General features: G+C 39.7%; 1 protein-coding gene and 1 long non-coding RNA gene across 16 annotated transcripts in view; one reads left to right on the forward strand and one right to left on the reverse strand.

Moving 5' to 3' along the window:
* The window catches only part of LOC141406892 (uncharacterized), a 119,794-nt gene that overhangs the window by 64,182 nt on the left and 41,682 nt on the right, over positions 1-13,930 (forward strand). The gene's annotated exons all lie outside the window — the stretch shown is intronic.
* The window catches only part of C11H12orf56 (chromosome 11 C12orf56 homolog), a 114,947-nt gene that overhangs the window by 20,413 nt on the left and 80,604 nt on the right, over positions 1-13,930 (reverse strand). For all 15 annotated transcript variants that reach the window (XR_012420437.1, XR_012420436.1, XR_012420438.1 and 12 more), the window contains one exon: positions 9,528-9,672. Coding sequence is in view for 12 of the 15 variants with exons in the window: in XM_074007350.1 (XP_073863451.1) it covers positions 9,528-9,672 (145 nt within the window). In the remaining 3 variants the exon portion in view is untranslated. The remainder of the gene's footprint in view (positions 1-9,527; positions 9,673-13,930) is intronic.

Consider the following 13,930-nt stretch of genomic DNA (forward strand, 5'->3'; position numbering starts at 1 on the left):
AAAAAAAAAAAAGAAGAAGAAGAAGAAGTGCTTGGGCTTACCCAGTGCCTGATAAATTAGCATAGTGTGGCAGTTTTACAGACTGACCCTGGAGCTATATTCTTTGAGCTCAAATCCCAGCTCTGCTACTTGGCAGTTGTGTGACATTTGGCAAATTACTTATACTCCCTGTCACTCAGTTTCTTCGTCTTTCAAATGGCGTTAATAATATCACCTCAAGGAGTTGATATTACGTTTAAATAAGATAGTATGTATTTGTAAAGTTTCAACAGTGCTTAGCATATAACAAGTGTTCAGTAAGTATCACTTGTTATTATGACCTCCCACCTGCTCACTGATTCAAGAATTTTCATTTATAAAATATCATACCTGAAACAACATGGAAAAATCTCAAAAATGTTATGCCAAAAGAAGCCAAATGCAAAAGAGTACTTAGTGCAGAATTCCATGTAAGTGCAATGCTAAGAGAGGCAAAATGAATCTACAGTGACAGAAAGCACATCGATAGTTGCACGAGGCCAGGAGTGTGAGAGAACTGGCGGCCAAAGGGCACAAGGTGACATTCTGGAGTGACAGAGATACTCTAAATCTTGATTGAAGTAGTGTTAATAGTTACATGAATAGAGACATTTGTCAAGACTCTTCAAACTGTATCTTTAAATATGGGTGCATTTTATTTCATGTAAATTATACCACAATAATTTCTTCAAAGAAGATAGTTGAATGGCCAATAAGCACATGAAATATGCTCAACATCACTAATCACTAGGGAAATGCAACTCAAAACTACAATGAGATATTATCTCACACCCATTAGGATAGCTACTATTTTAAAAAAACACAAAATAACAAGTGTTGGCAAGGATGTGGAGGAATCAGAACCCTTATATACTGTTGGTGGGAGTAGAAAATAGCACAGACACTGGAAACCAGTATGGTGGTTCCTCAAAAATTTAAATATAGAATTACCATCCAATCTAGTAATTCCATTTCTGGGTAAATACCCAAAAGAATTGAAAGCACCGTCTTAAAGAGATATATTGCATACCAATGTTCATAGCTGCATTACTCACAACATCTAAAACATGGAAGCAACCCACGTGTCCATTGACAGATGAATGGATAAGGAAAATGTAGTATATACATACAATGGAATATTATCCAGCCTTAAAAAAAAAAAAAAAAAAAAAAAAAGGAAATTCGGATACATTCTACAACATGGATTAAACTTGAGAACATTGCACTAGGTGAAATCTCAGTCACAAAAAGACAAATACTATATCATTTCAACTATATGAGGTACGTAGAATAGTCAAAATCACAAAGACAGAAAATAGAATGGTGGTTTCCAGGGGCTGTGGGTTGTGGGGGTGGGATGGGGAAAGAAATGGAAAGTTGTTGCTTAATGGGTAGAGAGTTTCAGTTTTGTAAGATGAAAAGTGTTCTGGAGATGATCGTGTTGATGGCTGCACAATATTGTGAATAAACTTGATACCACTGAAATATATGCTCAAAAATGATTAAGGAAGTAAATTTTGTGTTATGTATATTTTGACACAATTTTTAAAAATGGAAAAAAAATCATATGAAGAAAAAAATTTTTTTTTTTTTGAGATGTAGTCTTGCTCTGACGCCCAGGCTGGAGTGCAGTGGCACAGTCTTGGCTCACTGCAACCTCCACCCCCAGGGTTCAAGCGATTCTCCTGCCTCAGCCTCCCAAGTAGCTGGGATGACAGGTGCATGCCACCACGCCTAGCTAATTTTTGTATTTTTAGTAGAGACTGGGTTTCACCATGCTGACCAGGCTGGTCTTGAACTCCTGACCTTAGTTAGGTGATCCACTTGCCTCGGCCTCCCAGTTTGCTGGGATTACAGGCATGAGCCACCATGCCCAGTGGAAAAAATTTAAACTAGAAAAAGAACATATTTTATCTACTCATTTATTCATTCACTGAATACATAATTACTGATTGCCAGCTATGTGGCAGGTATGCTAGATAATGAGATAACATCTTGAGCAAAACAGACAGACATGTGTCTGTTCTTCTAAAACCTGGGAGTTTAGTCAATCTATGAAAAAGTGTTCTCGGCCTGTAATTTCACGCCTGTAATTCCAGCACTTTGGGAGGTCAAGGCAGGCGGATCACTTGAGTCCAAAAGTTCAAGACCAGCCTGGGCAACATGGTGAAATCTCTACAAAAAATACAAAAATTAGCCCAGCATGGTGGCATGTGCCTGTAGTCTCAGCTACTTGGGAAGTACTCAGCTACTCAGCTACTTGAGCCCAGGAGGCGGAGGTTGCAGTGAGCCGAGATGGTGCCACTGCACTTCAGCCTAGGTGACAGAGTGAGATCCCATCTCAAAAAAAAATGAAAACGTATTCTCATAAATTGTGCCTTCAATAAAATTAAAAAATAAAGACCACTTAAAAGAAAAAAGTATGCCTCAATAAAGTTCATTTTAAAAGGGAGGGAAAAAACTGTATAATATATATTTTTATATCTATAATATATATCACTCTATATTACAGCATATCTATAATTTTATATCCATAAAATGTATATTATATATGTGTATAATTTTCCATCCTATTACAGGAACCTAAAATTAGAGATGCCTGTGACAGTTAATTTTAGGTGTAAACTTGGCTAAATTAGGAGTACCTAGAAAACTGGTAAAGCATTATTTCTGTTATGTTTGTGAAGGTATTTCCAGAGGAGACTGGCATGTGAGTTGGAGAACTGAGTGGTTCTGCCTCTCTGGAGAATCCTAATACAGATTTTGGTACCAGAAGTGGAATTGTTGCTCTAAGGAATACTTAAAAATGTGGAAGTGGCTTTGGAATTGGTTAATGGATAGAGGCTTGAAGAATTTGGAGGAGCAACCTAGAAAAAGCCTAGACTGCAGTAATTGGAGCATTAAAAGTGATGCTGGTGGGGGTTCAGAGAAAGAGGACAGCTGTAGGGAAAGTCTGAAACTTCTAAGACATTTCTTAAGCAAAAGAGTGAAAGATTATTCTCCAGCTTTAAGACAATATTATTTTCCCTGTTGGGTTTTGGACTTACTTGGCCCTTTCCTCTTGCTTATAGCTTCCTTTGGAATGGGAATGTGTATTCTCCACGCATCCCAACACTGTATTTTGTAAGTAGATAACTTGTCTTGATTTATAGGCTGACAACTGGAGAGGAATTTGCCTTAGGATGAATCCTGCCTTGAGTCTCAACCATACTTGATTTAGATGACAATTGGTAATTTGGACTTACGAGTTGATGCTGGAATGAATTAAGATTTTTGAAGCTATTGGGATGGAATAAATGTATTTTGTATGTAAAAAAGACATGAATGTTTGGGGACAAGAGCAGAACGCTGTGGTTTGAATGTGGCCCCCAAAGTTCATGTTTTAGAAACTCATCCCCAACGCAACAGTGTTGAGAGGTGAGACCTTTAAGAGGTTGATTAGGTCATAAGGCTTCTGCCCTCACAAATAGATTAATGTCATTATTGTGGGAGTGGGTTTCTGATGAAAAGATGAGTTTGGCCCCCTGCTACCCTTTTTTGTGCATGCTCTTTTGCCCTTCTGCCTTCTCATGGGATGACACAACAAGAAGGCACTCACAAGATGCCAGCACCTTGATATTGGACTTCTCTGCCTCCAGAACTGTCAGAAATACGTTCATTTTCTTTATAAATTACCAACTTTGTGATATTCTGTTATAGCAACACAAAACAGACTAAGACAATGGCCCTAATCTCTCCACCCCAATATGGGTTTCTAGGGGAGCTTCACAGAAGGTATGTTTTCCAAGAAATATAGCATAAAGTTGAAAAACCACTGCTTTACCTTAAGGCTATGATAACAATTTAAATAAAAAAATCTTAAAGAATGTTGACTTTTATTAGTCATATATGCTAATTTTGTGAAAACAAATCTGAGGATAGATTTTGGTTGTGGATTAGACAGAAGAACATAAGGCTAGTGGGTTTGATGGCATGGTTGGGGATAGGGCCAAGGGGGACTCCACTAAAGTGTAGAAAGATCCCAAATAGAGAGACTACCCATTTACTTTTTTTTTCATACTTTAAGTTCTGGGGTACATGTGCAGAAGTGCAGTTTTGTTATACATGTGCCATGGTGGTTTGCTGCACCCATCTACCCGTCAGCTACCTTAGGTATCTCTCTTAATGATATCCCTCCCCTAGCCCCCCACCCCCTGACAGGCCCCAGTGTGTGATGTTCTCCTCCCTGTGTCCGTGTCTTCTCATTGTTCAACTCCCACTTATGAGTGAGAACATGCAGAACGTGTTTGGTTTTCTGTTCTTGTGTTAGTTTGCTGAGAATGATGGTTTCCAGCTTCATCCATGACCCTATAAAGGACATGAACTCATCCTTTTTTATGGCTGCATAGTATTCCATGGTGTATATGTGCCACATTTTCTTTATCCAGTCTATCAATGATGGACATTTGGGTTGGTTCCAAGTCTTTGTTATTGTGAATAGTGCCGCAATAAACATACATGTGTATGTGTCTTTATAGTAGAATGATTTATAATCCTTTGGGTATATGCCCAGTAATGGGATTTCTGAGGCCTCTGTTCTGTTCCATTGGTCTATATATTTGTTTTGGTACCAGTACCATGCTCTTTTGGTTACTGTACCCTTGTATAGTTTGAAGTCAGGTAGCATGATGCCTCCAGCTTTGTTCTTCATGCTTAGAATTGTCTTGGCTATGCAGGCTCTTTTTTGGTTCCATATGAAGTTTAAAGTAGTTTTTTCCAATTCTGTGGAGAAAGTCAATGGGTAGCTTGATGGAGATAGCACTGAATCTATAAATTACTTTGGGCAGTATGGTCATTTTCACGATATTGATTCTTCCTATCCATGAGTGTGGAATGTTTTTCCATTTGTTTGTGTCCTCTCTTACTTCCTTGAGCATTGGTTTGTAGTTCTCCTTGAAGAGGTCCTTCACATCCCTTGTAAGTTGTATTCCTAGGTATTTTATTCTCTTAGTAGCAGTTGTGAATGGGAGTTCACTCATGATTTGACTCTGTCTGTTATTGGTGTATAGGAATGCTTGTGATTTTTGCACATAGATTTTGTATACTGAGACTTTGCTGAAGTTGCTTATCAGCTTAAGGAGATTTTGGGCTGAAATGGTGAGGTTTTATAAATATGCAATCATGTCATCTGCAAACAGAGACAATTTGACTTCCTCTTTTCCTATTTGAATTATTTTCTTCTCCATTCACTTTGGCCTTTCATTTTTGACAACCGAAATAGAAGATCTGTTTTAGCCCAGGTAAGAACATTGTATTAAATAATGGCTGCAGTGTTTTCAAGTATAAAACAGATCATGAAAGCTTCATTTTTAGACATCAGATTAGGTTAATGTTTCACAAGAGAACAGATTTGCAATTCAATATGAATAGCTTACAGCACCTGGAATATGCATGCATTGTGTTTGGCCTGAGGGAGAATACAAAAGTAAGTAAGATATATACTTGTCCTACAGAAGCTTATAACATATTATGATAAATAAGAAAAATGTACCAATAACTATAGTAAAAGGGAGGATATCTGTGCTAATTCTTGATGGTAGGAACTGTATCATAATCATGCTGTATTTCTAATACCTGTCACCAAGCCTCACACCGATTAGGCATGAAACCTGTCTGATAATTGTTAAAGAGGAAGTGCTATGAAAGATGTCATAGAACTACATTGTTCAACTCATTAGCTACTGGCCACAAGTGGCTATTTAAATTAATTTAAATTTAATAAAATTAACATTTTACTTTTCTAGTCACTAGCCACATTCAAGTGCTTAAAAGGCGCATGTGGCTAGTGTCTGCTGTATTGAACAATGCAGATTATAAAGCATCAAAGAAAGTTCTATGGCACAGAATTGACAGAGAAGATCAAAAGGAGGAAGGTACTAAAGTTCCCCATTCGACATGACAAGAAAGGTAGAAAATGGCATTTGGGCTTAGCCTTGATGAATGGGTATGATTTTTAACAAGAGAAATTAGAAGAACAATATTCTAGAGAAATCAAACAGCAGGGAGAAAAGAGAGCTAAGGAGAACAGGTATCCAAGTTATCCCACATGGCTCGATCTTGTAGAGGACAGAGGTGAGAGAGAAGACGAAGTGGCAGGTTGGGTCTGTTAGTCTTAACCTTATTCTCTTTCTCTCCATCCATTTTTTGCTCCACAGCCTAGGCCACAGGTACCAGCCCTGTTTTTACATTGGAGATGCTTAAATGACCTCTAGACTAACACTGGTGCTGATCCCATTAGGAGAACACATCAACATCCTTCTTAATCTAACCCTTAAGTGGTACTTCAGTTCTCCTACCTAAACATGCACTTTAAATCCAGTCCCTGATTGTGTCCAGTGTATCTGGGTGGACTTCCCCTTTGGGCACTGTCCTAAGTCCTTTCCCAGTCCTCTCCCAGCTGCTGACTTTACTCTTGACAATCTTTATGTCCTCACATTCCATAAAAGCTCCATCCCCACACCCTAAACAAGCAGATCTTCCCAGTGCCAAATGTTTGTGCAGACATCCGGGTGTAATTCACCCACATGCTAAAATATCCTGATATTTCTTTAGCTCACTCTTATGGCTCTCACTCTTAGGCACTGTGCCTTTTCCAGGAGCATCTACATCTGGATTCATTTTCCCAGTGCCCACCTTATCCAGATGGTAGCCTGATATGGTCTGGTTCTGTGTTCCCACCCAAATCCCATCTTGAATTATAATCCCCACTGCTGAGGGAGGGTCCTGGTGGGAGGTGATTGGATCATGCATGCTGTTTTCATGGTAGTGAGGGAGTCCTCATGAGATCTGATGGTTTAAAAGTGGCAGTTTCCTCTGCACATTCTCTCTCTCACCTGTTGCCATGTAAGACATGCCTTGCTTCCCCTTCGCCTTCTGCCATGATTGTAAGTTTCCTGAGGCCTCCCAGCCATGTGGAACTCTAAGTCTGTGGCAGGCCAGGTCTTCATAACAGCTGAACAGATAGGCCTCCACGACAACTGTTCCTGCGCTGACTGAGTGGTTATGTTAAATATTAAAAGCTGATAGAGCCAGTGTCCTTACACAAAGGCTGGGATGTAACAAAAGCCCACCAAGAGTTTTGCCCAGGCCTTTCCTGGGCCTTGAAGCATGACAAGATAATGAAGGAATTCTTTACAGGACCTGTTTAGAATTAAATGAGTTTTACTGGGCGTCTGAAGAAACTCCCCAGGCCTCCACAAACAAGTTTATTGGTGGTCTGAAGGAACTCCCCAAACCTCCGTGGTTTAGCAGGAGGCAAGATAAAGGTAATTACCCCAGTACCTGGACCCATTTAGATTAAGTAAATTTACTGAGGCCCCAGAGGAAGGTCTTAAGGACTTTCCTTAGGTCCTGATCTAATCTTAGGCATAGATTAAAAGAAGTTAATCACTTATGGCTTTAGATGAGTGCACTTACATGTTGACATATAGCTTAGAAGGTATATCAGCTCTGGAAAACCTTGTAATTTTGAGTTGGTCTGGCGATAATTTCGAGGCCTTTTCCCTGTTACTGGTTACAGATATAAACTCCCTTCTTTCCCAGTTCATCTGTGTCTCATTATTGGGCCATGAGAATAAGCAGCCTGACTCTTGGTTTGGTCCAGGAACAAGTGAACTAAACCTTCTTTCTTTATAAATCACCCAGTCTCATGTAGTATTTTTATAGCAGTGTGAGAATGGACTAATACACAGCCCCTTCCTGATAACTCCAGCCTACTAAAATAAAGGCCATACCTGTCCAAATTTGAAATCTGTGATTAGGGGAGAGCCTTAAATGCCAAAGCCAAAGTCTGTACTTAATTTAGTAAGGAAAGTCACAAGAAACTGTTGAACAAGCAATCCCATACAATCAGGGTTGTAGATTAAATTGATACTGTGTGTGGGATGGACTGGAGAGGTTTATTTGGGAAGAAGATAATCCTAGTTTATTTACCCTTTCCACATGAATTCCATTCCATCTTCATAATCAAGATGGATTGGTCTTACTTGGTTGGTCATATTTTCCACAATCTTCTGAAGTTCTAGAGTCAAAACTTGGATGGCGTATTCCTCACAGGATCTATCCAGCACCAACCATTTTAGACTACGCAGTACTATGTCATCCTTACCTGAGTCTCAGTGTCTCAGTGTGGTGGAACATTTGGCATATTACTCTCTACAGCTTATCTGCCTTCACCGTACTGATTTGCTTGGAACTGTTCTAGCTTTCCAATATTGCAGGAATTTCCTTAGTCCCAGGCAAACTGGAATAGTTGGTCACCCTAATCTGGGCAAACCAAAATGGTTGGTCACCCCACATATGAAGGACCTAGAAGCTAATAAATGGCCAGGACTGCCTTGTACGGTTGGGAGTGCACATGCTTTACCATTGCTCAGTAAAATGATGGCAGCTACTTATGTGAGCAATGGCCAGAATTAAGATAAAATATGTAGTAATCAACATGAACGCAGCCCTAGGCAGGGCTCACCCTCTCACCTAGGCCTCATTAGCGCCACACCAGGTTACTCACCTGGGCTTCTTAACTCTTTCACCGGAACCTAAAAATGAGGCATCTGTAATTTACTGAGTGAGAATGAGGTTGCCTTGCCTCCCCAGGAGTCACATTTTTAAAAATACCAGTCCTATACTCAAAAATAATTTTTTAATTATATTTTTACAGTAGAGGAAACTGTACAATAAAACATCTTGAAATCAGCCAGGTACAGTGGCTCATGCCTGAAATCGCAGCACTTTAGGAAGCCAAGGCAAGAGGATCACTTGAGCCCAGGAGTTTGAGACCAGACTGGGCAACAGAGTGAGACCCTGTCTCTGTTTAAAAAATAAACAGGCAGGGTGTGGTGGCTCGTGCCTATAACCCCAGCATTTTGGGAGGCCAAGACAGGTAGATCACTTGAGGTCAGGAGTTCAAGACCAACCTGGCCACCAAGGTGAAACCTTGTCTCTACTGAAAACAAAAAGTTAGCCAGGCGTGGTGGTGGGCGCCTGTAATCCCAGCTACTTGGGAGGCTGAGGCAAGAGAATGGCTTGTACTTGGGAGGCAGAGGTTGTAGTTAGCTGAGATCATGCCATTGCACTCCAGCTTGGGCGACAAGAGCAAGACTCTGTCTCAAAAAAATAAAAAATAAACAAACAAAAACTTCTTAAAATCTACTTTCCCATCTCACTGTCTATATATCTTGCATGCCAAAAATGTTCCTCCTATCTCTCCGTTGGCTCTGCCAACCCAATGCATGGGAGCTACTTTTTGCTACCACTCCCCTCTCTTCCCGTCTCCCCTTGACACACACATATACATTACTGATTACATCACAAAGTATCCAGCATTAAGACATGACTACATTAAATTTTATTGACATTTAAAAATACAGCATCAGAATACAAGACAACACTTATTTATATTTTAATTTATGCTTATATTTGGTAAACAGGAGACACAGCTTTAAAGATTAAAAATAAAACAAAGCACTTACCTTCCAGAAAAGCCTTTTCAGAATGAAGTTTTTCTGGGCTGCTACTTTAAGCTCCATAATTAAAGGAAGTATCCTCCTCAAAGAATTGTCTTTAAGAAAAAGTTCAGATTTAAGTTGACTGAAGTGCTTAATTTTCTCCTCAGATCTACAGAAACAGAAGAAAATTTTCCACTTAAAAAATGGTAAGAAATAGCAGTTTAGGAATATCGATGATTACTGACAGGTTTGTTAAACTTTGTTACTAATGGGCTTTTCATATAGTTTTATTCTTCTAGCCTTAGTACTCATCAGTAGTGAAACTTGCTCCCCGCAAATTGAACTGTTTGTTACTCTCCAAACATACTTTTTTGCCCATGCCACTTAACTCAAGCTGTTCCTATACCAGGAATACTCTCACTGTCCCTGGTAAATTTCTGTCCCCTCTTTCATTTACCATAATCCATGAACCTTTATGTAATATTTTTCTTTCAATCAACTAGCTTTTTAAAAAATAAAAAAAAAATTTGTAAAGAAAATGTTGTGTCACTTTCCAGGGAAAACCAGTATCACTTTGTGTAAATGGCATGAAAGCACCATAAATTCTAAGTCAATGCTCATGGATGGTCTGAGCCTGAAGCCGGCTTCTCTGTGAGGAAAGGGCAGATGAGCATGTGTTCCAGAACTGTCACTAGTGGCCCCAAGCCGAGAGGTTCTCCCTGATGAGATCAGCCTAGCTGGAAAAAGGGATCACATATTTCCACCATGGAATTCAAAGTTGTTTTATGCCATATCAGAGTACCACCTGGAATCATCTCCCCTTACTGAACCATGTGCATTCCACACTTAAGGAAAAGCTGGCTTAGCAGAAAAGCCTTCTCCTCCGATCTTTCCCTAATTCCACCAACAAATGCAGCCCTTCTCCCACTGCAGTTTTTTCACACTCCTAGTATCACACTAATCCCGTTTCACTCATTGTAGTTAGTTACTCGTGTACCTATCCTAGCCCCTCAGCTGACTTTTAGCAACTTGGAAAAAATGTCTCTGGGTTAAATATTGTTTCCACCTCCCACTGTGCTCAGTAATAACAACTTGACTAGGTGGCTGGCTCTGGCCTGAGTGCTTTCCGTAGACTCGTTCTTGCACTGAGCTGACTCCACTGTGGGGACCGAGCTGGGAATTACCATCGCATTTTACAGGAAGTTGTAGGGAGGTTTAAGTAACCTGTCTACGCTCACACAAATTCAGAGAGCCAGGGTGCAAGGTAACAGTAGGAAAGACAGTTCATGTTCTGTGTAGATTGATGGAATCTTAAAATTTCTGACTTGAAGTAAAAACATTTTTTACTGCTTACTCCAGAAACCTGTACCAGCCGTTTATCCCAATACTAGCTACTGCATGGAATATTGGTACTTGCCTACTACCTCCCGCTTTATTTAAAAAACATCTAAGATGTTCTCCTTTGTCCAATCAATGAGTCACTCTTATTAACCTGAAAATTAAGACTTTTTTTTGAAATAATGGTCTCTTTTCTAGTGGAGGTGCTGGAGGGAAACTGATCATTATGAATTCAATAATAGCAAGCAGAGAGGCAGAGGAGCATAATGATTATGAGCATGAAGACTGAGCTCAGAATCCTAGATCTGCCCCGACTCAGTTAGGTCATTATCACCGTCAAGTTACATAGCTTCTCTGCGCCTCAATTTCCTCATGTGTAAAATAGGAATAATGATAGTACCTATCCAAATGTGCTGGGTTTTTTGTTTGTTTGTTTTGAGACGGTACCTCACTCTGTCACCCAGGCTGGGGTGCTGTGGCATGATCTTGGCTCATTGCAACCTCTGTCTCCTGAGTTCAAGCAATTCTCCTGCCTCAGCCTCCTGCGTAGCTGAGATTACAGGCGAGCACCACCATGCCTAGCTAATTTTTTGTATTTTTAGTAGAGATGAGGTTTCACCATGTTGGTCAGGCTGATCTCAAACTCCTGACCTCAGATGATCCACCCACCTCCGCCTCCCAAAGTGCTGGAATTACAGGTGTGAGCCACTACGCCCGGCCAAATGTGCTATTTTGATATTTTAGTTAATGCATGTCTTCATACACACTAAGTGTTTGATAAATGGTCTCTAAATAAAGCAGGAATAAGTTTGAGATCCTGCTTCGCTATCCACTTCTAATTACCACCATATTTCATTTAAAAAATAACTATGAAATCCCTCTACTCTTTTAGAACTCCAACAACAGAAATGTAGATTTTACAAACAAAAGAGCTTAGAAAAGCAAAAACTCAAATAAGATACAGTATCAGCAGAATTATTTTGAAATTGATTTTCCTGTTTTTTCATTTGGAGTCAGCAATTTGCTAAGATCCGCAATAAAAATAAACTGTTTTTAATCCTTTGCCAACTAGGATAATAGATTGTAATGCCAAACTAATTTTTTTAATGGCCAAAAAAATTTTCACAGAAAACAGCATACTAATCTCTTCAGACTAAAAATCAATTCATACATAAATGGAGGTCTCATACACATCATAAATTCAAGTTAGAGTACACATTCTATATTACTGCAGATAAGTTATGAATAATAATTTCTTTGAGGATTCAGAAAATATTAGCTTATACATAGATGACAAACTTCATTTGACTGAAGAAATAAGAAAAAGTCGAATGCCAGAAGACTCCATTATTCAATTTAGGAATAAGAGGAAAATCTATACTAATGTTAACAGATACTCTATTTTCATCAGGTGGAAAACATAAATTCACCAAAATAATGTTGCAGGAAGGTGTTTCTTTTTTTTTTGGGGGGGGGGGGGTGGGTTTTTTTTTTAGACAGAGTCTTGCTCTGTCACCCAGGCTGGGTTCAAGTGATTCTTGTGCCTCCTGAGAGTAGATAGGACTACAAGTGCATACTACCACACCTGGTTAATTTTTGTACTTTTAGTAGAGACAAGGTTTTGCCATGTTGGTCAGGCTGGTCTCAAACTCCTGGCCTCAAGTAATCTGCCCACCTCGGCCTCTGAAAGTGCTGGGATTACAGGCGTGAGCCACTACACCCAGCCTCAGGAAGGATTCTTAATCCAGTAATAAGCTCTATTTTTCCTGTATTTTTTCATCTTTCCAGACTTTTACTATAAATAATACCTCACATTTGTAAAGCACTGGAAAGGCTCTTCCTATATTATCTCAGAAGCGCTGTGTATGATTTTCACAGTGGTCAGGTTGCAAAACCGTCCCATCTGTGACACAGTTCTGAATTGAAAACCTAAAGGATGTTTATTCCTTTTAAACTGAAGATGTCTTGCAGGTAGAGGCTATTTCTTGTGTATCACTGCATCCTTCACAGTACATTTGAAATCACTGCATTTTAAGTATGTTGCTTTCAGGAAATAGTAAGAAATACGCTTTTCCTGAGCCAAGAGAGTGGTAGAACTCATCCTTCTTGCCTTCAGGAATAAATTTCAAGCCACCCATACACAGAATTTGAGTCTTTTTTATTATACAATTAGCTTTAAAATCACTTTAAATAAAACACCAAAATGAAAACTGATGCTTTTTTTAGAGTAAACATCTGAACACTTATAGAAATTTTAAGCCATCCATATAACATTTTAAAAAAGAAATCCCAAATATTATGTTACTCAACTCTTACATACCTCAGAATGCATCTCTAAATAAAATCAATACTTTCTTACAAAATGATTATCACCTCCTACAAAATTATCAAAAATTCTTTGTTATTACTAATATTCAGTCTTTTTTTTTTGAGACGGAGTCTCGCTCTGTCACCCAGGCTGGAGTGCCGTGGCACAATCTCGGCTCACTGCAACTTCCACCTCCCAGGTTCAAGCGATTCTCCTGCCTCAGCCTCCCGAGTAGCTGGGATTACAGGCATGCACCACCATGCCCGTCTAATTTTTGTACTTTTGTAGAGACAGGGTTTCACTATGCTGGCCAGGCTGGTCTTGAACTCTTGACCTCAAATGATCTGCCTGCCTCAGCCTCCCAAAGTGCTGGGATTACAGGTGTGAGCCACCATGCCCGGCAAGACTCAGTCCATTTTCAAATTGTTCTATTGACTTAAAAATGTGTTTTTATGGCTGGGCGTGGTGGCCCAGGGGTGTAAATCCCAGCACTTTGGGAGGCCAAGGTGGGAGGATCGCTTAAACCCAGGAGTTCCAGACCAGCCTGGGCGATATAATGAGACTCCATCTCTACAAAAAAAAAAAAAAATAGAAAAAAATTAGTCAACCATGGTAGTGTGTGCCTGTAGTCCCAGCTACTCGGGAGGCTGAGGTGGAAGGATTGCTTGAGCCCAGGAGGTCGAGGCTGCAGTGAGCTGTGATCAAGCCACTTCACTCCAGCCCTGGTGACAGAGTAAGACCCTCTCTCAAAAGTAAATAAAATATAAACGGTTGGGCACGG

Source organism: Macaca fascicularis, chromosome 11, assembly GCF_037993035.2.
Source record: "Macaca fascicularis isolate 582-1 chromosome 11, T2T-MFA8v1.1".
Classification (NCBI taxonomy): domain Eukaryota; kingdom Metazoa; phylum Chordata; class Mammalia; order Primates; family Cercopithecidae; genus Macaca; species Macaca fascicularis.